Here is a 26744-nt window from a genome sequence, read left to right on the forward strand (position 1 = left end):
TTTTTGGATGAAGAGTGCAACATTACAATCTTCTATGGATATTAGGGGTGCTGACACTGGACTGCCAGACTGGGGATGTTTCCCATTTTCAAGAAGGGGGACCAGAGGGTGTGTTCCAATTACAGGGGAACCCCACACCTCAGTGTGGGATTGGGAGTCCATTATTATGGGCAATTTGTTTCCTATACAAACAGTGCAAGAGTTTGGTTGGCATTGCCCATAGTAAGTCAGACCTGTTTAGGGTTAGAGTTGGACTCCATCAGGGTTGCCGATTGTCACAGATTTTGTTCATAACTTTTATGGGCAGAATTGCTCAGTGCAACCAGGGACCAGAAGGGGCCTGGTTTGGTGGCCTCAGGTGAACTGTGCTATTTGCAGATGATGTGGTCCTGTGAACATCATTGTGTCGTAATTGTTAGGGTTTTTATGTTATCAGCCTTTGTGCTTATGTGTAAAACTGCCTACGTGAGACGCGAAGGTCAGACGTCGGGCGCCACACCATCTGGTTCTCCCAAACAGTTATTTGTTATTGTTAAGATGTGTGTGTTTAAACTATGGACTGGACCGGTTTTGGCCGGCTCAGACCAACCCCTTTTATTTCTTCGTTTAATAAAAGAGAAAGCCCAAGTAAGCGGGCAGAACTTCCTGTACAGCACGCCGTTAGGAGCTGTTTTGGAATTTCTCCTCTTGCGAAGGCCTTCACAAAAGACAATGAGCCTCTCCGGTGTGATTCTTTCTTAGCAGGTTGAATAAATCAAAACCCTGACATTTTGGTGCAGAAACCTGGCCTTAACAGACTTTGTCCGCTGATAGATGGGGACAGACATGAGGAAGCCCGACCGCACAGAGTTCCGAGGAGAACCTGAAGGGAAAGCCCTGAGAATCAACGTTATTCATCAGGCCGGAGGGTGGAGGTCTGTGCCCCCGCCTGCCATATATATTTTTTTTTTTTAACTTTAGCAAATAACAATGCATTGTTGATTTAAGAAAAATTCAACATCTTTTGCCACCAGGGTTGGAGCTGAAAACCGTGCACGGTGGAGTGGAAAAGATTCTTCGTTAAAGTCCCCAGGCTTGAATTGCTGAAATTTGGGGCCAGTTTCTGATGGTGGTGACAGGTGCCGAAATAGAATTAATTCAAACCAAGAAGGAAACTTCTTAACCCGATTAGGCTAATTTAAATAAAACTACAAGTTCCCATTGACCCTACCTCCTATCTAGCAAAAAAACTGTTTTTCAAAAAAAGTATTCAATTCTGTTACTTATAATGCCTCTGTGACAGTATTCTACATAACAAGAACAAAGTAACAAAAGATATAACAAAATTTAAAGTTTTCGAGTGCCCTTATTAAAAAACTGAGCTTTTTAATATAAACAGACAACAAACACCTTGTTGTACTTCAAATATTTCCAAGGATTTTTAAGTAAAAAATCCCTGTGTGAACCTTCAAAATAAATTATTACAGGTTGTGTGCACACATAAAATTGAGAATTAATTAGCATCAACAAGGTAACAATCAGGTCAACAAATTAGAGTTACAGGTCCTTTTTGTTTACTGGTTAGTGTTTGTCAGTGTTTTGTGTGCTGTTTGTTTTAACTTGTTTGTTATACGTGTTAGACAAAAATTAGCTATTTTAGAACCTAAAGCTTAATTTTGACTCCTGGAAAGGAATATGGAGTCACACACATACACACACACAATACCCTTCTCTCTCCCCCCCTCTCTCCCCCTCTCCCTCTCTCTCTCTCATGTCTCTCTCTGACCCTACCTGCCTCTGTCTCTCCCTAATGGGCCTAAGGGCGAACATCCCAAAGCTGGGGTGTATTCAAGCCCTTACCGTACAGACAACTGTATAAAAGAAACCTAGCATTTTGAATTACGATAGCAAAAAGGGGAAGGGAAAAGAGAAAACAGACTGTTTTTACAACGTTACTCTCTCCCTAATTAGAGAATTAGTTGAGTCTTACCCTGATGGCCATTTTAAAACTGTGGAACAATTTCAACATTTTTTACTTAGAGTATGATATTCACTTAAAGCACATAAATAAAAGATATATTTGTGTATATACAAAACATAACAATTACTGCAAGATCTGATCTATGGTGTTCCAATGGCGATATCTGATAAAATAACCTGGACAGAAAAAGTAAAACAAGCTTTTGTAAGGTTAAAACAAATGTTGATTCAAACCACAACAATAATTCTTCCAGACTACAATAAAACATTCAGTCTAAACAGTAAACTGCAAAATGGGTTCATGACACCTTACTGGTACAAAGCATAGAGAAAGGCTAAAAACCTCTGGCATTTTATTCTAAAAAAACTAAATCTTGTTGAAAAATCTCTCTCACCGTGCGTGCAGGCAGTTTCTGCAGCAGTGGCAGTCTGCTGATGTTGTAGACGTTTTGTTGTTGCAAAATAAGACAAACACTGCTGTCCCCGGCTCAACACTTATCCCTTGTGTAGCCTTGAGAAAGGCTCCAGCTGCCTAGACATAATTGAGAGACACCCCCTCACAGGAGGTGAGGTGTTGAGTGATCATGCAACTGCACTTCCTATCAAATTATTAAAGCAGAAAAGTTACCCAGAGATAACTCATCCCAGGCTGCTGAAATCATTGCTCTCACACATGCTTGTGAGTCAGCTAAAAATAAAAAGGTTACAATTTACTCTGTCGGTCAAAATGGTTTTTTTTACATTGTTTTTTTGATAAATAGGGGGAATGCAGAAGATTGATGACCCCTACTGATAGTGAATCATTGACAAAATCTAGCTTCTGTGACAGAAAAACGAAAGAAAAGAAAAGCATCACTTATGACTGATGGTATTTACCAAGTTCATAACAGTCCCGTCTTACCCAAGTCCCTATTCAGAACAACAGGCCTTAGTAGATACCATCAACAATGAGGATGAGTAAAATAATACAGCAACATGATATTAAATCTTTTCTGAGAGTTTTTCCAACAGGTGTAAAAAACAACTCTCAGGAAAATGTGGAAATATGGCATAAGAGAGGCTCATTTCCAATTGAACTAACAAAGTGTTGATTCATTGATTGATGCTTTTCCAAAATGGGTTGAAAGGTGTTCCATCAAAATGTGCAGGATGCTTTAACAGTTGCAAAAGCTATCTGTAAAAACATCAAACTAGTGTATGTTATTCCACAGACACTTTACAGCGATAACAGGTCATATTTTGTTAACCAAATCGTACAAAACATGGCTACACATTTTTTTTTTAAATGTCTCCTGTCTGGCTGTGTGGCACTCAGAATTGTCATCTGAATGTCAGGGTAAGGCCTAACAGATTTGCTTTCACAAGCGGAACATTTTGGCTTTCACCATGATGTTCGCCTTGGTATTGAAACTTTATTAGAAATTGCTTTGGGTTTATTTCAATTGTAATGGACACAAAGATGAGAAAGAAGAAAGAGAACGGGGGAAAGAGATGGAGGAAAAGTTTTGAAGAGAAAAACGATAGAGATAAAACAAGTCAACACCCTTGAATTCTGCCACAGGACCTGCAGAAAGAGAAAACAAAACAAAGAATTCACAACAACAAAAAGCATATGCAGTATATGATGATAATTATAACTTCAATGGAGAGTACATAGAGCCAGGTAATACAAGAGGGTATTTAGTGACAACTGCAGCCCAACTAAAGGTGTATCTGACAGACACCTGAATCTAGATATGTATGTATGTGTATCTATATGTATCTACAAGGCTTCTCCTTAGGAATATTTGGTAGTGAGTGTGGGGACCCAGATCCACCCCCCAGGACAAGAGAACGGCATGAGGAAGAGCGGAGGCACGGACACACAGCGGCCCCCCCAAGCTCAGAGCCACGGGGGCCCCCCGCAGGGACAACCGGACCCCACCCAAGAGGGCAGCAGAGGCAAGCTCCAGGCGACCCCTAGCAGCCACAATGCAGAAGCCCCAGGGGGCCGCAGTGACGAGCCCACAGGCCCCACTGGCAACCCGCTATGCCAGAACAGATCTGGCCATGGACAGAGAGACCCGAGCCCTGAGGGCGCACCACCCCCCAGCCGCGGCCCAACCTGACAGATAAACAGACATTCACACCTTCCCACCCACAATCTCATATACAGAAGCTCACATCCACTTGTCCCACATAAATACAAAAAAAAAGGACAACACACCTACTCACACCCTCATACACACTCTATACTCCCAGGTCCAGGTGTCCAGGTCCAGGGGCAGCGTATCCCTGGACCCAGGAGATGGTCCCCTTCTCTCTGAGGTGGAGAAGAGCAGACAGCCCAACCATAGGGGCAAAGTAGCCCACAAAGGTGGGCGCCCCCACAGGAGGGCCTCAGGTCCGAAGAGCCAGCCAGAATACACCCCACTAGCGCAAGCCCAGCACACAGCTCCCACCTCAGGCGCCCCGCCGCAGCAATTAACAACAGCAAGCCGCAACAGCAAGGTAGCAGCCACGCACAATACCACTCCAGCCCCATACGGAACCGCAACCAAGCAGACACCACTGAGCCTTGCAACCACGCCAAACCCCCAAAAATACAAGGACAGGACCGACCCTGCCGCCAAGCACCCCCGGCAAGAGGCCCGCACCCGGGGCCAACAGCTCCCACCATGCCCCCTCAAACACATAAACAAACTCTTGTCACCATCCCTGTGACCTCAGTCCCGGGATAGCCACCACCAAGCCCAGCCCCACCGCCGCCCCCAGACCAACCAAAACCCCATCGGCCCCAGACCCGAGAAAGGATGCGACCCCTCCACAGCTCCTCCTACAATCCTCTGTGGCACACCTAACCAGCAAGGCCGACATCCCCCCGATGGCGCGACCAGCAGGGCAGGAGAACAGGGAGCCCACCAAGCCACCTGGTCCACGCCGGCAACCCCAGGCTGCCCATGAAACAACACATGAGCCAGCACCAGCCAGGGACCCACACCCGAGCCCACCCACCGATCCAGACCAACTACAACCCGCCAGCCACCCCGCGCCACCACAAGGTGCACACCACTGCCCCATCCGCCCGACAACGACTGCAGACCAGCCCCAGGCCAGAGGCCAGAGCAGCAGGAAGAAGCAGTAGAGGAAGGCCGGACATGCGACATGGCTACACATCTAGTGAAGTAAAGTATAGTGAAATTTGTTTGTATAGCACTTTTCAGCAATAAGGCGACTCAGAAGTGCTTTACAAAACAAACAAAAATACAGAATCAAAACCAGGACAATCAAAATCAAATATAGAAGCACAGAGAAAATGGAATTAAACAACAGTCAAACTAACAATATCTAAAAAAAAATGAGCAAAGGTAATCTAAATAAGAACATGATGAAGTTAAAACTAAACTAACTAAATGTACAGAAGGCTAAGCAAGCCAACATAAAGACGCTAAGATAACTTAGCTAAAACATGATAATGCTAGTTAAGGTACAAGAATCTAGCTAAAAGTACCAAGGCCGCTATTTAAGCATGACTTTAAAGAACCACTGTTCCTACCATTTAGTCTGCTGATCTTATTGAAAGGACGAATGGGACAGTGGAAAGCAGACTCAGAAAGTGCATGAAGGCAACTGGCCGGCTGTGACCAGATTGTCTGGACTTAGTGAAACTTTATATATTTGAAATCATGTATGTAAGACCATACAAATTACCGATATTTTCACCAGATTTAGAGCAAGTAGGAGAAGAACAATGAAAATGTGTTAAATGCAAATTTACTGCCATCTCATTCTGTATCCCAGCAGGACACACCTCTGGTCCAGAGGTCAGCTGGAATGAGGATCAGCACCTCTCAGTCTGAAGTATATTGGGGTCTTATTCATGAGTGAGTGAAGAATTGAGCGCAAGATTGACAGATAGATCAGTATGGCTTCTGCAGTATTGCTCACCCTATACTGGTCTGTTGTAAAGAGAGAAATGAGCTGCAAGACAAAACTCTCGGTTTACCAATCAGTCTACATTCCTACCCTCACCTATGGTCATTAACTGTGGGTAGTGACCAAAAGAACAAGAATGCAGATACAGGGGGTCAAAATCAGTTTTCTCTGCAGGGTAGCTGGGCTCTCCCTTAGAGATAAATTGAAAAGTTTGATTATCCAGAAGACAATTGAAGTAGAGCTGCTGCTGCTCCACTTCGAGAGGAGCCAATTGAAATGGTTCTGACATCTGATAAGAATGCTTCTGGGATGCCTCCCCATGTTGGTGTCCTGGGCATGTCCAACTGGGAAGAGACCCCAGGGAAGACCCAAGACATGCTGGCCTGGGAACACCTTGGAATTCTCCTGGAAGAGTTGGCTGTAGAAAGAGATATCTGGGCCTCCCTGCTCAACCTGCTGTCTGAGCAACCTGATAATGGATGAATCGGTGAAGAGTGGATGTGACATGGATTGTATGACTTACTGTGTTATCATCTTAGGCATGGAGGTGGTGGTGTGTGTGTGTGTGTGTAGGTGGGTGGGGTACATTCAACAGCCTCACAGTCTGGGGAAAGGGGCCTGGTGGTTCTAGTGTGTGTTGATTTGAATCTCTTATTTGAGAGAAAGAGCTGGTAGAAAGAGTGTGCTGGGTGTGAGGGGTCACGAAGGATGTTGTGTACCTTCTCAGGCAGCGGATGGTGTAAATTGTGCTTATCTGAGGGAAGTTAGTCCTGATGATCTTGCCCGCTGCCTTCACCACTCTCTGAAGTGTCTGTTGAACAGCTTTGGTGCAGCTGGAAAACCACACCAGAAGACCGATTGTTAGCACACTACTGATGTCACAGTTGTAAAAGGTAACCTTAAGCTGCTTAAAGAGTTTTGGCCTGGAAAAACATGTACAAAATCTTTCAGACATTTTAAAGAGCACAAATTGAGCAGTCAATTTGCTGCCTTAATACAAACAGTACAGACAGACAGTAGTGGGTAGATTTTAACATTTAATAACAGACAAAATGTTCTGTCATTCTCTTATGTACAGCAGAAATTACAAGATCATTAAGCCAGTTTTACACATATTTTTTTATCAGCTTCTAGTAGTGCTTTTTTGATTACAGTGCTGCATTACATACAAAATATGCTATGTACTGTAATCACGTTTTTATAAGCCTGTAGAGCATTGTCATAATAGATTTTTAAAACCATTCAAAAGTCATTCACAATATTTTCATATTATTTACAAAAAACAGCAGCTCCTAGTTTATACATATTAAACCACTTCCTCAATATGCATTTAATGCCGCTATACAAAAAGAAAGGGAAAAAAAGGGCAATGCTTTCTTTCACAATGACCTTATTCTGATGCTTACTCTGTATTAAAGCGTTTTAAAAAGACGTCCGTGTTGCAAGTGTTTGACAAAAAATAAATTGACTGACTGGTCCTGGTAAAATGAGGGACAATTCCATCACTATTTATAAATATGCACTTGCTGTACATTTCTATCTGGTAATACAGACATTAGTGAGCAAGAATATGGCCAATGTAAAGTTAAAGTGTTAACCAGTATAGTTTGAGGCTTGGAAAGTGCAGTAAAACACATTAGAGGAAGGTGCCTATTTCTTCAGTCAAAACAAAGCAATACATGGAAGTGACAAGTTTCCTACAGAGTTCCACTTTGCAATCTCCCACATTCCCACTGATATTTTCAGCATCCTGTGGCCACTTTACACTCAGGCAGCTCCAAATGGTGGCAAGAGGTAATGGTCTGGAAAGTTTGAACTTTAGGACCCAGGAATCCTGTAATGTACTATTAGTACTGTACAAACGGTAAAGGTCATGTTCACCAACAGGCTGGGCTTTGATGCAATATACTGAGGGGATATGGTCAAAAAGAAAAAACTTTACAGAGGCCAGGGTTTATTTTGTGCTCTTAAGTTTTCATTTGTCAGAAATTGTGGCTACCACTGGAAGACTAAACGACAAAATGTATCTTAAAACTCTTATAACGTTGCAATAAAACGTAAAAAAACAGCAAAACATGGCAAGAAAAAAACAAGTGTGTTTGATATCTGTTTGGAAAAACTGCATAAAGTGTCTGCTTGAACTCACTCTGCCATTCCTCCATGGATTATTTAAAACCAACCCATCTACAATGTATGGTGAGTTGTGTCCATGTATATAAAGCTGCATGGACTTTTATCTTAGGAGCAACACAATGAAAAAAAACTCCAACTTTTTTCTAAAGCTGCTTCACAATCTACCAATTTCCAAATGGAATACTTTTAATCAAAAAGCAAAACCAGGAAATGTTCCATTTGTGTCAAAAGCTGTGGATCAGCCTTTATGTAACTATTCCAATAATTGCACAATTTATGTAGCAGCAAAAGACCAAAAAACAAACTACTAAACAAATAAGCAGCAATAGAGAAGATAAGAAAGTCCATTGCAAGGACAATGGATATGAATTTAAATCCAATGTTGAGTTAAACATGCTTTGGTGTTCGGCCAAAGAACAAAAAAATATTTTTGTTTTGTTGTTGCTTTGCTAGATTAAACTAAGATTAGCAAGGCTGTGGAAAGCTGAGGTGCAGAGGGTGCTGCAGCACCCCTGATGGATCGTGGAGGATATGCGTGTTCAAATACATTAAGAGATAATTCTTAAAACAACAACAAAACGAGTGCTACATATGCTTAAATTCCAGTCTCAGTTTGATTTCAATGGCTTTGTAAATTTAATATTTAAAACCAGCATTGTTTTAGTATGTTTTTGTACAAAATTATTTAACCATTTAATTTATAGTGCTTCCACATAGCTTTATTTTGTCATCCTTTTTGGCCATTATTTTGCTTAACATTTTTAGTATGTTCACAGCACCTCATAACTGAATTTTGTTCCTACGGCTCTGGAAATCAAAAAGAAAAAAACGTGTTGCTCTTTTTTTCTGCTCGTCTGGAGCAATAAATATATATATATATATATATATATATATGTGTGTGTGTGTGTACACGCACCACAGACAGAACAGGCACAGAATTACAAATTTTACATGGTAATAAAAAAAAAAGAAAGCAAAAAGCATCATGTGGTAATGCTTACAGTAACTAGATAAGTCCAAAGGTGATTTAGATTTTTATCATGTTGAGTGACCCAGCTATTAAGGTTTAATCTGTCCACCTAAAAGAAGAAACACTGAATCACACTTTATACATGCCCACACCATCCGGAACTAAGAATGCAGACAGCAAAACAATAGATGAAAACTCTGATATGGGTGGTTTAGAGATCAACTGCACTGGATTTCTAGTAAAACAAACCTCTTTTAAAAAAAAAAAATCAGAATTGTTTACAAGCTATAGAAATGTTTTTAATATTGTAAGAGCCAAAAGGGTCATAAATCCAAGGCTTTGAAGCATCTTCTATGGCATTTGTGTAATATTCTGCAGCCCTGGTATTTTCACATTGGTAGATGCTATTCAGTTCTGTATTAGCTTTTTTTACGCTTTTGATTGAAACTTTTATTTTAGGCTTGTAAAATACAACTGGTTGAGAATCGAACTCAAATCAGTGGAACATTTTTCTTTTTTTTGCTGAAGACTGTTAAACTCCTACAGTTTAAGAGCTCTGTGAGCAAAAATATCACCAAAGAAAACCTGTAAATTTGAGTATTGTGCACAGGAGCAACACTGTGCTAAACATTTAATTATAAAAATAATATCCTGCTTTCAGATTTATAGCCACAGTCAAAACATGCCTAACACAACTAAATATTTTGGGGAAGGCTGACAAAACTCCCAACCACAGAATGAATTTTCTCACTTTTGAAACTGTTATATACCATCAAGTTTTCACAAAAGCAAAGACCCAAAAAACTCTTAAAGAATCCACATTCCCTAGAGGGGAAAAAAACAAACAAAATAAAGGAATGAAGTGCCTCCACTTGTCAATAGAAGTCTGAGCAAAGCCGACTTCCTAATACTGTGATAAATGCCAGAGTTGCTGAGTTGAGTTGTGGGCACTTTATAATTACTAAATGTCAGCTTTGTTCATGCATTTTGCTCTGACCTTTTTCCAGCGCTAAAAGTGTGCCCTTAAACCAGACGGTGAGCAGTTCTACTATGCTGTACGCAGAACTAAATACAACAAGCTCTTTAGGGCAAAATGCAAGTTAATAGGTACTTCTAAAGCAACACTTTCCAGAGGATAGGGAGTTAATAATCATGTGAGAAAATAGTCTTATATTGAATTATGTCTGCCTTCAGTGAAAGAGACTGAAGTGTAAAGTAATCAACAATGATGACCATTATAGACTAATCAGACACTGCTGTTGAGAGATGAAAAAAAAAGATGAAACCACAAGACAGAAGACATCCTGATGACCTTACAGATAATTACAGTTGCATTTCCTGATTAAAAAAATAACATTGTTTTAACATTTTTCTTTTGAGGATGTGTTTTTCCTATTGTATTTAGTGTTTTCTCTCATTTTTTACCATTAACAAAAACTTTCAAAAATTAGAACAGATGTTGCAAATATAAAAAAAGAAACAAAGGAAAGGCAAAAGGGCAGAGGAGGTACGACAACGATTCATTTAAAACTGTAACCAATTTAAATTCTTGTTTTAAAAAGGCATTATGAAGTAAAGAGACACTGGCATTCAGACAGGAGTTGTTCATATCATGTTTTACACTTAGTCTATTACTTTTTAAATGTCAGCATTAGCTTGGCTGAAACTGTATCATACAACAAGACAATGACCCCAAGCAGACCAGCAAACTTACAACAAAATGGCAGGAAAAAAAATTAATCAAATTGGTTCAATTGTCCAGTCAAAGTTCAAACTGCAACCAGATTAAAATACTGTGGCAGGTTCCTTGAGAGAAAGGTGCCAAAAGAAATGCCTGCAAACCTGAGGCAACTTCGTAAAGAAGAGGGAGCCAAAATTTCTCCACAACAATGTAGGAGACAGAAGAAGTCTTACAGAAAACAAATACATCACAGAGTTAGCCTGTCCACACACAACGTTTCTATTTGGTTTAATTTTTGTTTAACAAATAACATTGGAAAATCTGTTGTGTCTTTGTACAGTTGAGGTTAGATTTTAATGATTTTAGAACTGAGTAAAACTATATCAATTTTATTATGTTTCAATATATAAAACCCTACAACTGAAATTAAATTCAGTTTTTTTAGTTTTTTTTTTTTACATAGCTCCAAGTCACAACCAAAGTCATCACAGGGCACTGTACACAAACATTCACATACGTTATAAAAGCCAATTAGTAAAAGTTATCTATTTAAGGAAACCAGCAGATTGCGTTAAAGCTTCACTTTGTCGCAGTGTCCCATCCTGAGCAAGTAAGAGAGTGAAACGTTTGTTTTTTTTTTCGATGTCTCACTGGTCAGGTTAACTCAGAAACATGAAGAAGTGATGAAGGTTTATAACTTTTAAATGCTGATATTTTTGTGGGGCGCACTTTTTCAAAAGAATAAAAATAAAAACCTCACAAAGTATTTTTGATGGTAAAAAATATTTTTTACTGACACAAAAAACAATCTAATGCCTATTATGATTCAGTCCAGTATATTACATTTGGCATCATTGTCAATTATCCTTAACAAGAATAAAAATAGTGAAAACAGCATTGCATGTATTAAAACTATTTTACTATTCCAATCACTGTAATGACGAGTTTAGTGTGTTCCAATATATTCCATTCGGTATCATTTTCATTCTTCCTTAAGAAGTGAAAAAAAAAAGTTATATGTAAAATTTGTTGCAGGCTTGTTAAATAGTTTTACACTCCATGTATGGGCATTCTGACAAAACATTGGTTTGCTTAAAAGGAGTTGGCAACAACTGATCAGATTATTGAAGGGGTAGTTCATGTCGCAGTAAATTATTTTAAATGCTACTCTTTGCAACTCTGAATTAAGAGCTAAGGAGAAGGTGTAGGCTTATGGATAGGGTAACATATAATATTGGTAAAAGTGTGGATTTTGTAGGCAAAAATCAAAAACAAAACTCCAATAACACAAATCAGACTAAAGCCAGTATCTCACTGGGGTGTGACTGTTGGAGATAATTTGGCAAACAGCATCCGTGGGGATCCGTGGGGACAAAAAATAAGCTGTAATTTTCAAAAATTGGCCACGCAAAATGTGGCTACACGTGTCTCTGTTTGCAAGCACTAAGATTTCAGTAAGAAATCACATTTCCCTGGTAATTTAGAGTCACTAACAGTTGCAGTCCAGTGAGATACAACCTTAATCTCTTCAGTCGGTCAGAGTCAGACCATTCTTTAGGAAGTCTGTTTCACTTGTGCTCGAGGCTCCACACTACCACTAAATCAGTAGATGACTTTCTCAACACCAGTGCTTCTAACTTTGTTCAGCAGGGATACCTGTGTATATGAAGATGTTTACTTTCATTTCAACTGGAGGGATAATTTGCTGCAAAAAGTTAAATTGCTCTGACAAACAAAATCATCATGAATGAGATTTGTTTTGTAATCCAGGCTGGTAAGGCAGATAGCTCAGCAGCCAAATAGTTAAAAAGATGCAGTTTCAGAAAGGCCACACACAGCACAGCAGTAGAAGACACAAATGTCAGACTCTTCTGACTGTATTTGGCTGTACGGGCAAACTCTACAGAGGATCATCATTAATTGAAGGCTGAACATACTGTTAACTCCCACAAAGGCCAAAATGTACATGAGACTGAAGACCAGCCCTCAGTGCTGAACTGTGAACATGACAGCAGGTGACAATGGGGTACAAATGGGTATAATGGCTTGGAAAGTTGCCTTTGGAAGTGTATGTGTGTGTGTGTGTTTGAGTGTAGTTAAATTTTTCCAGTTTGTTCCTTCCTTTAAAACAATAATACAACACAAAGGTCAAGAATAACTTAAACATCAACATTGAGGGTTGAATTGTCTCTGGATGTTTCAAAAACTAAGATACAAGGATCTCTTCTAGCAGCAAGCCATGGCCGCCTTGACACAATCTAGGCGGTGTTGACAAATGTAAAACATGTTCTGAGGTGGAAAGGAGTCGTCAGTGTCTCCTTTGTTCCTCACTTACTCATTCACTACCTCTATCCTGTTTGTTCTGATTAGTTTGAGGGGACCAAAAGTTCTGGGTGGGGAGGGGGAGGCTACTGAGGCTTCACTCTGCCAGACAACTCAGCAGACCTCACCAAAGTGTTCTAGTCTTATGTCCCAGCACGCACCTCTCCCTGCCAGAAACGAGCTGGCAGAAGTTTTTGAGGGAGGGGGCCAAAGCGGGGAGTGGAGGTGGTTGGGGCTGGTGAGAAGGGTAGGGCTGATGAAGAACATTGTATGTAGGGTTGGCGGAAGTAAACAGCAGGTGGACTCAGATACAGGTGGATGGCTGTGCGGTAGGCGGCTGTTTACGGTTCCTCAAGCCTCCAGACTTCTCCTTGTAGCCAATACACATCTGCTGAGAGACGTCAACCAGTGCGCTGGCCACAGCCAGACCTACACACATGCACGCACACACACACAAAACAGTACAGTTTAGTGGAGTTTGTCCTAATATGTGTATTTTTTATAGTCCTGAAACTGTTTACGTTAAAGCATTTTGTACTGTAACATATCATACTCACTGTTAAAAAGGCCAACACTTTCTAAAAAATTTTAAGTGGAAAAAAAGAACAACAAAACACAAAGGATTTTTACACAAAAGTATTAGAGGATTGTAAATATTAGCATAATTTCCTGTTTAAAATGAAAGGGTATAAAAGTAATAAACAATTCAAAATGCATCAAAGAATGGTAATCACTTTCTGATAAAGAGATCTTAAATTAGGTACAGAATTAACTCAACAAAAAATGTAATATGTAATATATTACAACATGCCACCTTTTAAGAGAAAACAATAAAGGTAGAATGCAGAAACATCGAGCAAAATCTAAGCAATCAACGCTTACTGCTTCTTTAGGAATCAATGCAAAAATCACTAAGGTGCTGCTATTCAAATATCACTTGATACCTTGAACTGCATCTTGAGCCTGGAATTCCTAAAAATGCATATCACCCACCACCTTTCATGCAGGAATTTTAGACAAAAGACTTTTGCATACTCCATGAGAAGTTTGAGAAAATTGGCTCTCATTCACATGGTTATGTGGCCAAAATTGCATCATTTTTGTTTGAGCAGCAGCTTCGTCCACCAGTACCCAATACAAGGCCCTGGTTTAACTTTTTTTCACAAGAGTTTGCACCAAGTATTGTGTGATTTGTCAGAAGTTGTTGTGGGCGTGTTATGCGTAAAAGCTAGTGAGCTTTAATGGAGTCATTTTGCTTTTACTGCTTACCTGAGAAGCAGCTGGCTGACGCTTTTATAAAATACAGCTGTGGCGGCTCTTTGTGGCTGTGACTGCCTCAGTCAGTTTAATAAAAATGTCTTTTCAGGGCAAGTGAAGCATTTCTATATTAAAACAGGTGTGTTGAGAAGCCGGCAGGAAGAAACCCGTTTTAACATTTGTGATCCAAATGTCTCGTTGACTATGAAAGGTGTTTGTGAAAATGAATGTCTTGCAACCACGTGACCATGAACTGACTTCTTGACATCTTGTGAAGTATGATGGAACCTTAGGATCATTTAAGTTGAGAAATGATGGAGTTGTAGCTGTTTTGGTCAAACCTTAATAATGATCCAACACAATACTGTGAACTCACACGCTCAAAGTATGTGTCGTGAGTGGCTCTCAGCTACTACCACATTAAACTTTAGTTCAATATATAAGTTCAATATATATATATATAACCAGTTTTATGTTTTCTAATGTCATTAAGTTGGTTTCAAAAGTTAATCACTAGTACAAGTATATTCAATAATTATTTTCTGGAAAGTTAAATAAAAAAATTGTCCAGTGGTTTATGAGATATTTTTCTAACTGACACTGTTGAACCTAAATTGTTAATAGCAAATTTTTAAACAAAGTTCTTACACAACTTAGATCCAGTGATTATTTTCTTTAAGTTTCATTAAATTTCATCCATTTCATTAAAATTCATCCAATGGTTCTTGAGCTATTTTGGTAACAGAAAGATACGAATGATGAGCAAAAACCTTATCATTCACTTTTGCTTTTTGGTGGCAGGCAATAATTCCGTAAACTTATTTTCTAAAGTGTAATTGTATAATTAAAAAAAATGAGAATATAACTTTCAAGCAATGCAGCTTATAAACTCAGGTTATGTCTAAAAAGTTATTTATATTTAATGCACGTTTTACTATTATAAAAATTAACAAAATATTATATAGTTATAACATGTAATAATAATATAAAAAATATATTTCATTATAATTTCATTATATTTTATTATATCTTATTATATTATTATACTTTATATTCTGGGACGGCTGGTATAAGTGGGCGAGTAGGGCCTAAGCCCTCCCTGGTGTTTATAATAAAAATGTTAAAATACCTAATAAACACAAATTAGGTCTTTCCAAAGGGCTAACTTTTCACAGCCCTGTTCAGCCCCTTGTCTTTCTTGGTACAGAATGATTGACAGCCATCTTGACCCCCCCCAGCCCAGGGTCAGCCCAAGGTCTCTGGCTTTAGCCAATGAGGGTGGACGTACAATAACGAGCCTCGAGTGCGAGTGTATGTGGGGGTGGTTTGGCGTAGACTGAGTAAGTACGATGGCGATCAAGATAAACATAAACGTGGTGGATTATTTAATTTTTCACCCGCTTTCCTTGATGTGTTTTGGAAAAAAACAGAAGTAAAGCATTTGGGGTCGGACAGACCAAAGGATATTCAAAAAATAAAAAGCGGGAGAATCAAAGATTTTCTGTGACCTGGTTTCAGCGAAAGGACTGGCTAACAGCAAGTGTAGCTAACAAATATTTAATGAGGTGGCTATTAACCTTTTTACATCCCAGAAAAGCCATCAGAGTGAGCTTCTCTCAATAAAAAGGTAGGCTTCATTTAAAAAAAAAAAAAAAAAAAAATATTGCATGTCTTGTTTGATTTTATCTTATCAGTGTGATTAGTAATTGTGCCAAGGAGTTATGTCAAGGAGTGTGGGTGCAGTGTTATATAAAGCTGATGGACTGGGAAAAATCACCTGAAATAATTATAGTTGAAACCTTTAATGCAGGGGAATTAAGTTTTGGACAACTGACAGAGGATCCGTAAGCTTGGTTTTTGGTGGTGGTTTGTTTTAAGGTTGTCTTTGTGCTGAAAAAGGATAAAGTTAATTTATAGCAGGTTTTCTTTTTTTCAAATTCAATGCTTCTGTTGTTGAAATCCAAACTGCAGTGTTTTATTATGTATCTGTTAGCCCACCCTACAATTATCACCACCAGCCGCCACTGTATATTATATTTAGTATAAGTTTATAATAAATATAATTTTACTGACCAAAATCAGCATTCATTAAAACCTCAAATGTATGTGTTTGCATTAGAGTCTGGATCCCAGGCAATTCAACAAGAAAAACTAAAGAAAAAGAAGTGAACCAAGTTAGAAGAAGATGAAATGCTTAAACTGACATCGTCCAACTAGCTGAAGCTACAAATCACAGAACAAATACAGGAAATTGGATCAAAACAAGATATAAAGACGAATTAGAACAAATGGAACAAATGAAGAATCCAGCAGTTGGATCTTACCAGACTGTCCTGGAGGAGGGATGCCACCAGAGCCCCTGGGTAACCGAACAAAGATAGAGAGCACAGCAGCTTTGTTGCCAAAGCAAGGCTCAAGGGCAATGGGTTTTGGAACAGACTGCAGAAAGAAAAGAAGACAAAAACAAAAAAGTACTACACATTACAAGCCTACCAAACAGAAGTGATTACAAAAGCTTTGTGTTACTGTTATTGTTTGTGTCAGCAATATATTTGGTGAAATATTTTATTCTCTGCAGAGACCCACACACTGATCTGCAGTCACAAATTGCCGACCCCTACATAAAATCCTTCACTGTGCACAATTCTATGGCAGTCTTATATGCGTGCAGTGGGCGCAGCAAATGGATATCAAACGGAGGTGCTGAGAGTAGAAATTTGTGTTGGCGGTGCACACAAGCTGACCGGCACACCTGACTCTCTAATGCCAATATCTGCTGTTTATCAGTGTCTCATTCATATGTGGAGATGAGTTTTCTCCTTGTAAACACTGTCAGGATCAGCTAGGGCTCACCTCGTACAATATTCATTGGTTTACCTCGACTGAGGAAGTGAAAATGAAGAATGCCACTACCGTGCTTGCAGATAGATAACTCCCTATGTCTCTAGCATTGGCTTTTGAATTCCAAAGTCAGACAAGAAACTGGGTCATGAGTGGTTTCACACACTGCTGACACTGGTTTTCTGTCTGCTCATTCACATAGAGCTCTTTAAACACACACACTTTCAGTCACCCTCCATGGCTGGTCTCTGTTTCCTGAAGAATTAAATTTACAAGTGGGAAAGTTACTGAACTATAACATGCAGTTTTTCACACTTGCAAAACATTCTTAATATGCAGATTCATCAGAACTCATCCATCTCATGGAAACAGACACACTAAGAATACATGGAGAGTAATGATTTTCAGGCACTGACCCATTTTACACATTTGTTCTCTGCTCCATCTCTTTGAGGCACAGCTTTACCAATAGGACATGCAAACCATCACTTGGAGCTGGGATTCAGCATAAAGACATGGTTTCTTCCAGGTTTGTGCAGCTGAAATGGTAGTCATTTGTTTAAGTCCTTCAGAACCTGTGTTTGCCAATCTATAGTTCGAGTACTTTAAGATGTGTACTATTAGAAGCTTTTTTCCCCAGCATAATGTGTGGACCTATGCTATATATCTGTTGGCAGCACAAAATGTACGCACTAATTTTAGACATATGCCTCTTGTCCGTCTAAGTTTTTTTTATATAAAGGCAAGGAAGGAACGAATTGGACTGGGTCAGTAATCTAATTATAGGATTATGTAATGTAATTGTAATGTGATGATTATAAATACAAAAACAACATGCATAAAAGGACAAAAGGACAGATGTACAGTCATGGTAGAAGAAAGTAAGCATAAAGACTTTTGATTCTAAAGTTTACATAACATAGAATCAATGGATAACACTCAAAATCATAAAGGACTTGTACATATCTCACTTGGTCAACTTGGTATCATAAAATAAGATTTTGATAGTAACTCGTGAATGGTATTCAGACTGTCTTGTTGCAGCAGGATTGCATAGATCACAAAGATCCCACGGAAATATTAGCTAAAAAATAAATATAAATTAGGTGCAGAAGTGCAGTATAAAGCTGGCACCAATAAATAAGTCAAAAGTGATCTCCTGAGGCGTGGAAACATTTTTTCTGATTTTGCCACATTATTTCTTGCACTATGGCCAGGCACGTCATTTTGAACATGGATATGTGTGGTTTTTGTTTTAATAGTTCACATAAATGAATAAGGGGCACATGTAAAAGGTAACATTTCTATTTAATTGAATTCAGATTATTTATGATGTGCCAATTTACAGCAGAAGTCATCTCAGGGCACTGTACAGCATAAAATAAATCCAAATAATGAACCCAAATTCAAAATAGATCCAGATTCAAATCCAATTACTGTCTATTCATATCAATTATGATACAAAACAATCACAGTCAGTACATTATAAAATGCCGATTTGCAAATAGTTGTCTAAGTAATTTACAAAGTGCAAATGTATGTGTTTTGTGAGCAAAGTAATATTAATATTTTGGGGATTAACTGCATTCCACAAACACCTGAGCATAAAGCAAGCTGACAGCTGTGTGCATTGAGGAGAAAAAACAGACAGAAGAGAAACATGCTTGTATATACTTAAATACTATTTAAAACCAAAAGCAACTACAACATACATTTAGTTGTGAAGCAGATGTTCCTATCACTAGAACTACCAGACCTACCATTTGGCAGTTAGGCTCGTTGCGAAAAAACTTTAAATCCCCAAAAAATAACATGCACATGGCTTGACAGACGACAGAAATACCTACGTTTTGATGTATTACTTATGTATGTATGACGAAATATATGGGCGCACGACAAGTTGTTTTGAAACAAAAAGTGATTTGCTGTAAGCGTTTTGGAGCGGTTAGTCTGGCTTCTGAGGCTCGTTGCGAAAAAACTTTAAATCGAAAAAAAATAACATGCACATGGCTTGACAGACGACAAAAATACCTACGTTTTGATGTATCATTTATGTATGTATGACAAAATATGTGGGCGCACGATGAGTTCTTTTTTTCTTTGCAAACAGAAAATGTTTTGCTGTAAGGCAGAGTGTAGGTGACGTCACCTAGAGCGTAAGCGTTTAGCTCGGCAGTTTTTTGCCTCCAGAATGCATGGTTTATTGCAATTTATGTCGGCATATGAAGTCGAAATGGCAAGACCAGTAGTAGCCTGCATTATCAGATCGAGCTGGTTGTTTGGATATAACTTTTGTGTGGGCACGTCGCCCCGTGCGAGCTGCATTGAGGGTAACGGAAGAATAATGCTTCACATGCTGTCCCAATGACCAAAACTAAGAATGTGATGTGCCCCTCTGCCTTGTTTTGGACAGAAATTGTTTATATGAGTGGCACAAAGGATTTATGGCAATTTTTAGAACTCCAGATTGTTTGGTCTAAAAAACGCCTAAGAAATTGTCAAAACCACCAGATAAGACCAACAAAAAAGCCCAGACAGCTGTTAAAGACAGGTAAGGTAAATAAATTAGAACAAAAGCCTACAGTAATATAATGATGCTAGATAGAAGACAAGACACGGGGAAACAATAGCATAAAGACAAAGAAAAAAAGAACAAAATACAACTGAAGTGGTAACAAAAAAATATACACTGCTCAAAAAAATAAAGGAAGCACTCAAATAACGCATCCTAGATCTGAATGAATGAATTATTCTCATTGAATACTTTGTTCTGTACAAAGTTGAATGTGCTAACAACAAAAATCATCAATGGAAATCAAATTTATTAACCAATGGAGGCCTGGATTTGGAGTCACGCACAAAATTAAAGTAGAAAAATATACTACAGGCTGATCCAACTTTGATGTAATGTCCTTAAAACACGTCAAAATGAGGCTCAGTATTGTGTGTGGCCTCCACTTGCCTGTATGACCTCCCTATACTTGGAGTTATTTTGTGTTGTTTAAGTGTTCCCTTTATTTTTTTGAGCAGTGTATTTGAAACAGAGTAATAAAATAGCTATATTAAAAACAAGTGTAATATCCCTGAATAAAAGATGAATAAAAAGATGAGTAAAAGAAGAGAAACAGAAGAAAACAGAACCACAATTAAAAGAAAAAAAGAGAAAACAAAAAGAACAAAAATGAATAGAGGAAAATAAAACAAAATTGTAAAACAAAAAAAGAACAAAGAATAGCCAAAAAAAACCCTTTTTAACAATCTCATTTAATTTTCTTTTTAAGAGCTGCTTCTCATCTGAATTGACCACTTAAGAATAAACATTTGTATTCTGTACAGACTGAAATAGGATATATATTACATCAATTGGACTAACTTAAAATTGTGTTGCTTTTTTGTATGTTCTAAGTCTTACATATCACTGTAAAATTAGAAGAAGCCAAAACCTAAAAAAGTTCAAAGCAAGGCTTGCAATACAAGACAAAGAGGCTTTTTCAAAGTGTATTAATTGGGCGGTTTATCAGTCAGTGTCTTTTATTATGCTTGCAGGCAGTATTCTTTCATTAGTACTAGAAAACAGAGGCAGATCTTGGAAGAGAACTGGAATTGAGGACTTAAAAATATGTGTGAGGGCAACTGGATATTTTTGAAAGAATAGCGATTTTAAATTTTATACTGTTTTTACTATGAGAGTTTTAGTATACCTCATATTTTTTGTGTGTTAATATCAAAATAAATAGTTGTAGCCTTCCACACTTCTTATGTGTTTGCTCGGTGTTACACTTACTAGATAGGGGTTCTGTCATGCACTTCAGATCTTGTAAAGAAATTAGTATGATACTTTATACAGATTCTGATTCTGCAAGAAAAAAGGATGAATTATTAAGCATAAAAGTTTATTAAACTGCTCTTTTTTACTTAAGCAAAACTGATGCTCCAAAGTGAAATGCCCTCTCTGGGTCAGTGGGTTGAGTTTCTGCCTTAATAGGAAGTGCACTGCTGAGCAAAACTGCATCACAGCTGGAAGGAACAAAGACAGCACTGCTGGCATAAATTTTAACACTAAGTATTTCATCAGATACTATTATCCATCCATTTTCTGCTACTTATCTGTGGTTGAGTCTTAGAAGCAATGGGTCCAGGAGAGAAACCCACACATCAGTCTCCTCATTGACACTCTCCAGCTCCTTTTAAGGAATACAAAGGCATTTCCAAGCCATAGAGGAAACATAATCCCACCAGCGAATTTTGGATCTGTTCCTGGGTCGCTTCCCAGTAGAATGTGCCTGGAAAACCTCCAAAGGCAATCAACCAGTAGACATTCTAATCAGATACATGAATGACCTCAGCTGACTCCTTTTGATGTGGAGGAGCAGTAGCTCTGACCTACCCCCAGATTATGAAGCTCCACGCCTCATTTCTAAGGCTGAGCCCGGCCACCCTATGGAAGAAGCCCATTTCAGTTGCTTGCATCCAGGATCTTGTTCTTTCAGTCATGATCCACACCTCATTACCACAGGTGAGGGTTGGAACATTCATGAACCAGTAATTCGACAGTTTTGCCTTTCAGCTCTGCTTCTTCTTCACCACAACAGACCAGAGCAACACCTTCATCACTGCAGATGAGACCCCAATCTATCGATCTATCTCCCGCTCCATCCTACAAGACTTGTGAACAAAACTAAAATCCTCTACTTGAGGCAGAGAATCATCTCCAACTCAGGAAGAGTTTTCCACCTTTATCCAATAAAAACCATGGCCTCAGACTTTGAGGAGCTGACACTCATCCCAGCGGCTTCACACGGTTGTGAATAACTCCAGCACACACTAAAGGTCATAGACCGAAGACGACAACAGAATCACATAATCTGCAAGATGATGTGGGAGACTAGACCCTAGAGTTCTCAACCCTGACACCAACTGCTTCTTGAGATCCTGCCCATAAACACCACAAATGAGATCAATAAGGGACAGCCCTGGTGGAGTCCAACCGGCACTGGGAATCAGCTTGACTTTATGACAAAGGTATAACTCTAAATTTGCTAACAGACAGACAGGATTGACTCCAACAGTTACTGTCAAATTTAAGCAAAATCTCATACTATATTAGTGATCTGTCTAGTGATTTATGAGAGATAACTTGCTAACAAAGAAAAAAAACCATACACAAAGGCACACAAACACACATTATCGTCCACCTTTCATGGCAGCAAGCAAGAAAACCTTTTGCTACAAACAAAAACTGCTATATTTTCTTCGACAAAATATTCTCAAAATAAAGGAGTGAAATAAATGTTACTGATCAGTAGTGTTAGATATGTCCTAAAGTAAAATTAAGTGTTAAAGAGAGGTAAATCAGTTACTCAACAGCTTTTTATGGCTGTATGCTTTTGCCATATTAAAAGATGTCTTCTGCTTAGCTGCTACATGCTTACATGTCAAGGTTGAATTACACCCACAGAAACACTTGTTTGAACCAGTTAAAGTACGAAGTACTACACAAAGTACGAATGCTGACAACACATAAGGTTGTGCTCGCCCTCTGTAATGGGCGGAGCCTAGACATTACATGAGTCAACGCTTCCTTTGTTCCGGGCTGCTTCTTCGGCTTCATCCAAAAGATGTTGTAAATTGAAGTCCCAGCACTGGACTTGTACTAATTATTTGCCTTATCATAATAAATACTTACACTCTAGTTCTTTTGTAGCGTCATCCTTAAAGGGTAAATTTTCTGAGTTCTCCCTCCCCTAGGGTGAAAGGACCGGAAGAGAGCCGACGGTGGTGCGTCGGTGAAAGTGGCTAAAATAATAATTTGCCTTTAAGATTTTCAGGCTAAAAAACAGGACAGATGTCAAAGAATAGCAATCACATCATCCTGACTGTTATCAAAATGCCTACAGCAGTCACATGACTAAGCTTGCACCTTAGGAATCATGCTCAACTTAGGCAGTGATGGATAAAGATCCCCAGTACATGATTCTGTCAACACAAACCAAAAGGTAGAATGCTGGGGATGAGCTAAAGTTTTGATAAGAAAAATGCTAAACTAACCTTGACATTTCCTCCTATTAGGTCAGGTGGCTCCTCGTCTGCCTCTAAAGCCACATTGATGGTGGCAAAAGGTCGGCTGGCCATCTGCTGCATCTCCCTCAACAGTTGCTATGGATAAAAAATTAGAAAAGCATGAACATCAACATCAAGTAAATAATTACAGTGTGCCTTAACTCCAATCAACCATGCATCATACAGTTACAATACAGTTTGATTTAATATAAAAATACAATGCTCAAAAAATAAAGGGAAAACTCAAATAACGCATCCTAGATCTGAATAAATGAAATATTCTCATTGAATACTTTGTTCTGTACAAAGTTGAATGTGCTGACAACAAAATCACACAAAAATCATCAATGGAAATCAAATTTATTAACAAATGGAGGCCTGGATTTGGAGTCATGCACAAAATTAAAGTGGAAAAATACACTACAGGCTGATCCAACTTTGATGTAATGTCCTTAAAATGCATCAAAATAAGGCTCAGTATTGTGTGTGGCCTCCAAATGCCTGTATGACCTCCCTACATTGCCCGTGCATGCTCCTGATGAGGTGGCAGATGGTCTTCTGAGGGATCTCCTCCCAGACCTAGACTAAAGCATCCACCAACTCCTGGACAGTCTGTGGTGCAACGTGACGTTGGTGGATGGAGCGACTCATGATGTTCCAGATGTGCTCAATCGGATTCAGGTCTGGGGAACGAGCAGGCCAGTCCATAGCTTCAATGCCTTCATCTTGCAGCAACTGCTGACACAGTCCAGCCACATGAGGTCGAGCATTGTCCTGCATGAGGAGGAACCCAGGGCCAACCGCACCAGCATATGGTCTCACAAGGGGTCTGAGGATCTCATCTTGGTACCTAATGGCAGTCATGCTACCTCTGGTGAGCACATGGAGGGCTATGCGGCCCTCCAAAGAAATGCCACCTCACCCCACACCATTACTGACCCAATCCCAAACCGGTGATGCTGAAGGATGTTGCAGGCAGCAGATCACTCTCCACGTCGTCTCCAGACTCTGTCACGTCTGTCACATGTGCTCAGTGTGAACCTGCTTTGATCTGTGAAGAGCACAGGGCGCAAAGGCGGAGGTTGTGGTCCTGCTACTGGGTTGTTGCCCTCCTACGGCCTCCTCCACGTCTCCTGGTAGCGCCTCCAGCCTCTGGACACTACACTGACAGACACAGCAAACGTTCTTGCCACAGCTCGCATTGATGTGCCATCCTGGATGAGCTGTACTATCTGAGCCACTTGTGTGGGTTGTAAAGTCCGTCTCATGCGACCACGAGTGTGAAAGCACCACCAGAGAAGAGGTCTGTAGTCCCCACCTGCAGAACTACTCCTTCATTGAGTGTGTCTTGCTAATTGCCAATAATTTCCACCTGTTGTCTATTCTATTTGCACAACAGCATGTGAAATCGATTGTGAATCAGTGCTGCTTCCTAAGTGGACAGTTTGCTTTTACAAAAGTTTGATTTACTTGTGTTATGTACTGTTATAAACTAAACTGAGAAATTAAACACTTCTTGTTGAATGTTCATTTTACAACACAGATGAAAACTGACTGAACGATCTTTAACACTGAACAAGAAGTTGTAACATGTAATAAATAATAATAATAACAACAACAACAATAATAATAATAATAATAATAATATTAATAATAAAAACCATGAGGCATTAGTAATTTTAACCAAGGTTCATGACAAGTGTCATGTCCCATTTATGATGTGTCATACCAACTATTAGCTATGTTATACATTCAGTCAGCACTTATTTCAAGTGGTATTTTCTGGTCATTAGATGAATTTAGGTCCAAATATTTTGCATTGTCTGTCTGTTTTTTTCTGCTAACTGCTTTTGGAAAATAAATAAATTACATATATGCACACACACATACAGCAGCAGAAAAACTGTCCCTCAGAAAAAGAGGCTGGGGTCTGCCACACTAGACAGAATCCAAGATACAGGCTGTGCAAAAATGACCATGAGACAGTTCAGCACACATTAGCAAGATGTAAAATGTAAGCAGGCAAAGCATATACGGAACACCATAAGAAAGTGACTGGACTAATACAGACTGCAGTTCCCACAGTCAAAGTGGGACACTGCACTAGGCATGGTGGAGAATGCCAAATCTAGGATTCTATGAGAATCCTGAACCAGACTGATAAACAGGTGATGGCTAATCAGCCAGACATTGTGATGGTCAACAAGCTACAGAAGAAGGCAATGGTGAAAGAGACAGCAATCCCAAGTGGTTGCAACATCAAAAATAAAGATGAGAAGCTTAAAAATACCAAGGGCTCAAAGGAGAATTAGAGAAGTTATCAAGAGTCAAGGCCTCAGTGGTGCCAGTTGTCATCAGAGCACCTGGGGCTGTGACTGTCAAACTCAAACAGTGGCTAATGTTTTTTCAGTTTAGCTCCTGCAAGAAATACATCGAACATTGGCTATACACAGTGATGTCTTTGAAAAACTTCTTCAGCATGCCTAGAAAAAGAGAAGCTCGAAGGAAGGTAAAAAGAATTTAATGTGAATGCTAGGCTATCTGACACAGAGGGCAGGGACCAACGTTCCTTTTTTAGAGAAATAGATCCCGAGGTCCTGAAAATACGGGAGAAACAGATAAAGATAGAGCATGCACACTGCACGGGTCTGCCTCTCAGACCCGATGGAGAGTAGCACATGGGAAATTCTGGTGAGGTTGCATAATTACAGAGACAAACAAAAGATTTTGTAGACAGAAAGAGACAAAGGCAGAGTGAAGCGGGGGAAAAAATACCTGATCCCTTTTTGACCCCTTGCTTTTTTTTCTGATACATGGCTGAGTTTTTTTCTAAGTAAAAAGGCATCGTGTATCACAAAAAAAGGCGTCAGGTATTAGAAAAAATGCCGTCAGTTATAAGAAATTCTGATACCTGACGCCTTTTTTCTGATAACTGACGCCTTTTTTCTGATACCTGACATCTTTTTTTTAAATAACCTAACACCTTTTTTTTCTGATTCCCGACACCTTTTTTCTGATACCTGACATCTTTTTTTCTAATACCTAACACCTTATTTTTCTGATACCTGACGCCATTTTTTCCAAGACCTGAGTCTGATGTCGTTTTTTTCTGATGTCTGAGGATGCCCTTAAATGTACACTGTAGGAGTGAGATTATTCTGCATCTGAATTTAGCTGCATAATGGAGCATCTCATGCAGTTTAAAGCTTTAAACTCTACAATAACCCATTTTGAATAGAAAAAGCTCTGCAAAAGCAGAAGCAAAATGCCTACAGCTACAGAATAAAAGCTGTTTATGTATTTATTTACTATAACCACTTTTCCACACAGCAAATTCAAAAGTGTTATATGTTTTGGTGTTAGCAGACTTTGTGCAAAAGCAGAGTTAATTTTACACTTATAGAGTCACATTCTGTTTATGTAACTCTGGGATGTATATTATTAGTAGTTAAAATCCAGTGTTAAAACAAAGTGTTTACTTATCAAATCTAGAGGTGTTAAAATGGAATCAATAACTCTTTACTTCTTAACTCTGAACTCCACCAGCAGCTCGAACACTGAAGGAGTTAATTCACTGACTCCGCCCCAGAATCACAGATTCCCACC

The 26744-nt window shown here is 39.1% G+C and overlaps 1 protein-coding gene across 4 annotated transcripts in view; it reads right to left on the reverse strand.

Moving 5' to 3' along the window:
- Positions 1 to 6893: 6893 nt before the first annotated feature.
- Positions 6894 to 26744, reverse strand: part of atrn (attractin) — a 166652-nt gene continuing 146801 nt past the window's right edge. For 2 of the 4 annotated variants that reach the window (XM_037977666.1, XM_017435256.3), the window contains exons 27-29: positions 23127 to 23234; positions 16562 to 16676; positions 6894 to 13409 (exon numbers count right to left, since the gene is read on the reverse strand). In XM_037977666.1, coding sequence (XP_037833594.1) covers positions 13285 to 13409; positions 16562 to 16676; positions 23127 to 23234 — 348 coding nt within the window. In that variant the 3' untranslated portion in view covers positions 6894 to 13284. Of the gene's footprint in view, positions 13410 to 16559; positions 16677 to 23126; positions 23235 to 26744 lie in introns of those variants that run through there. The other 2 variants (XM_037977668.1, XM_017435257.3) reach the window with 1 other exon arrangement.

The sequence above is a fragment of the Kryptolebias marmoratus genome, linkage group LG10 (genome assembly GCF_001649575.2).
Source record: "Kryptolebias marmoratus isolate JLee-2015 linkage group LG10, ASM164957v2, whole genome shotgun sequence".
In the NCBI taxonomy this organism is placed as follows: Eukaryota; Metazoa; Chordata; class Actinopteri; order Cyprinodontiformes; family Rivulidae; genus Kryptolebias; species Kryptolebias marmoratus.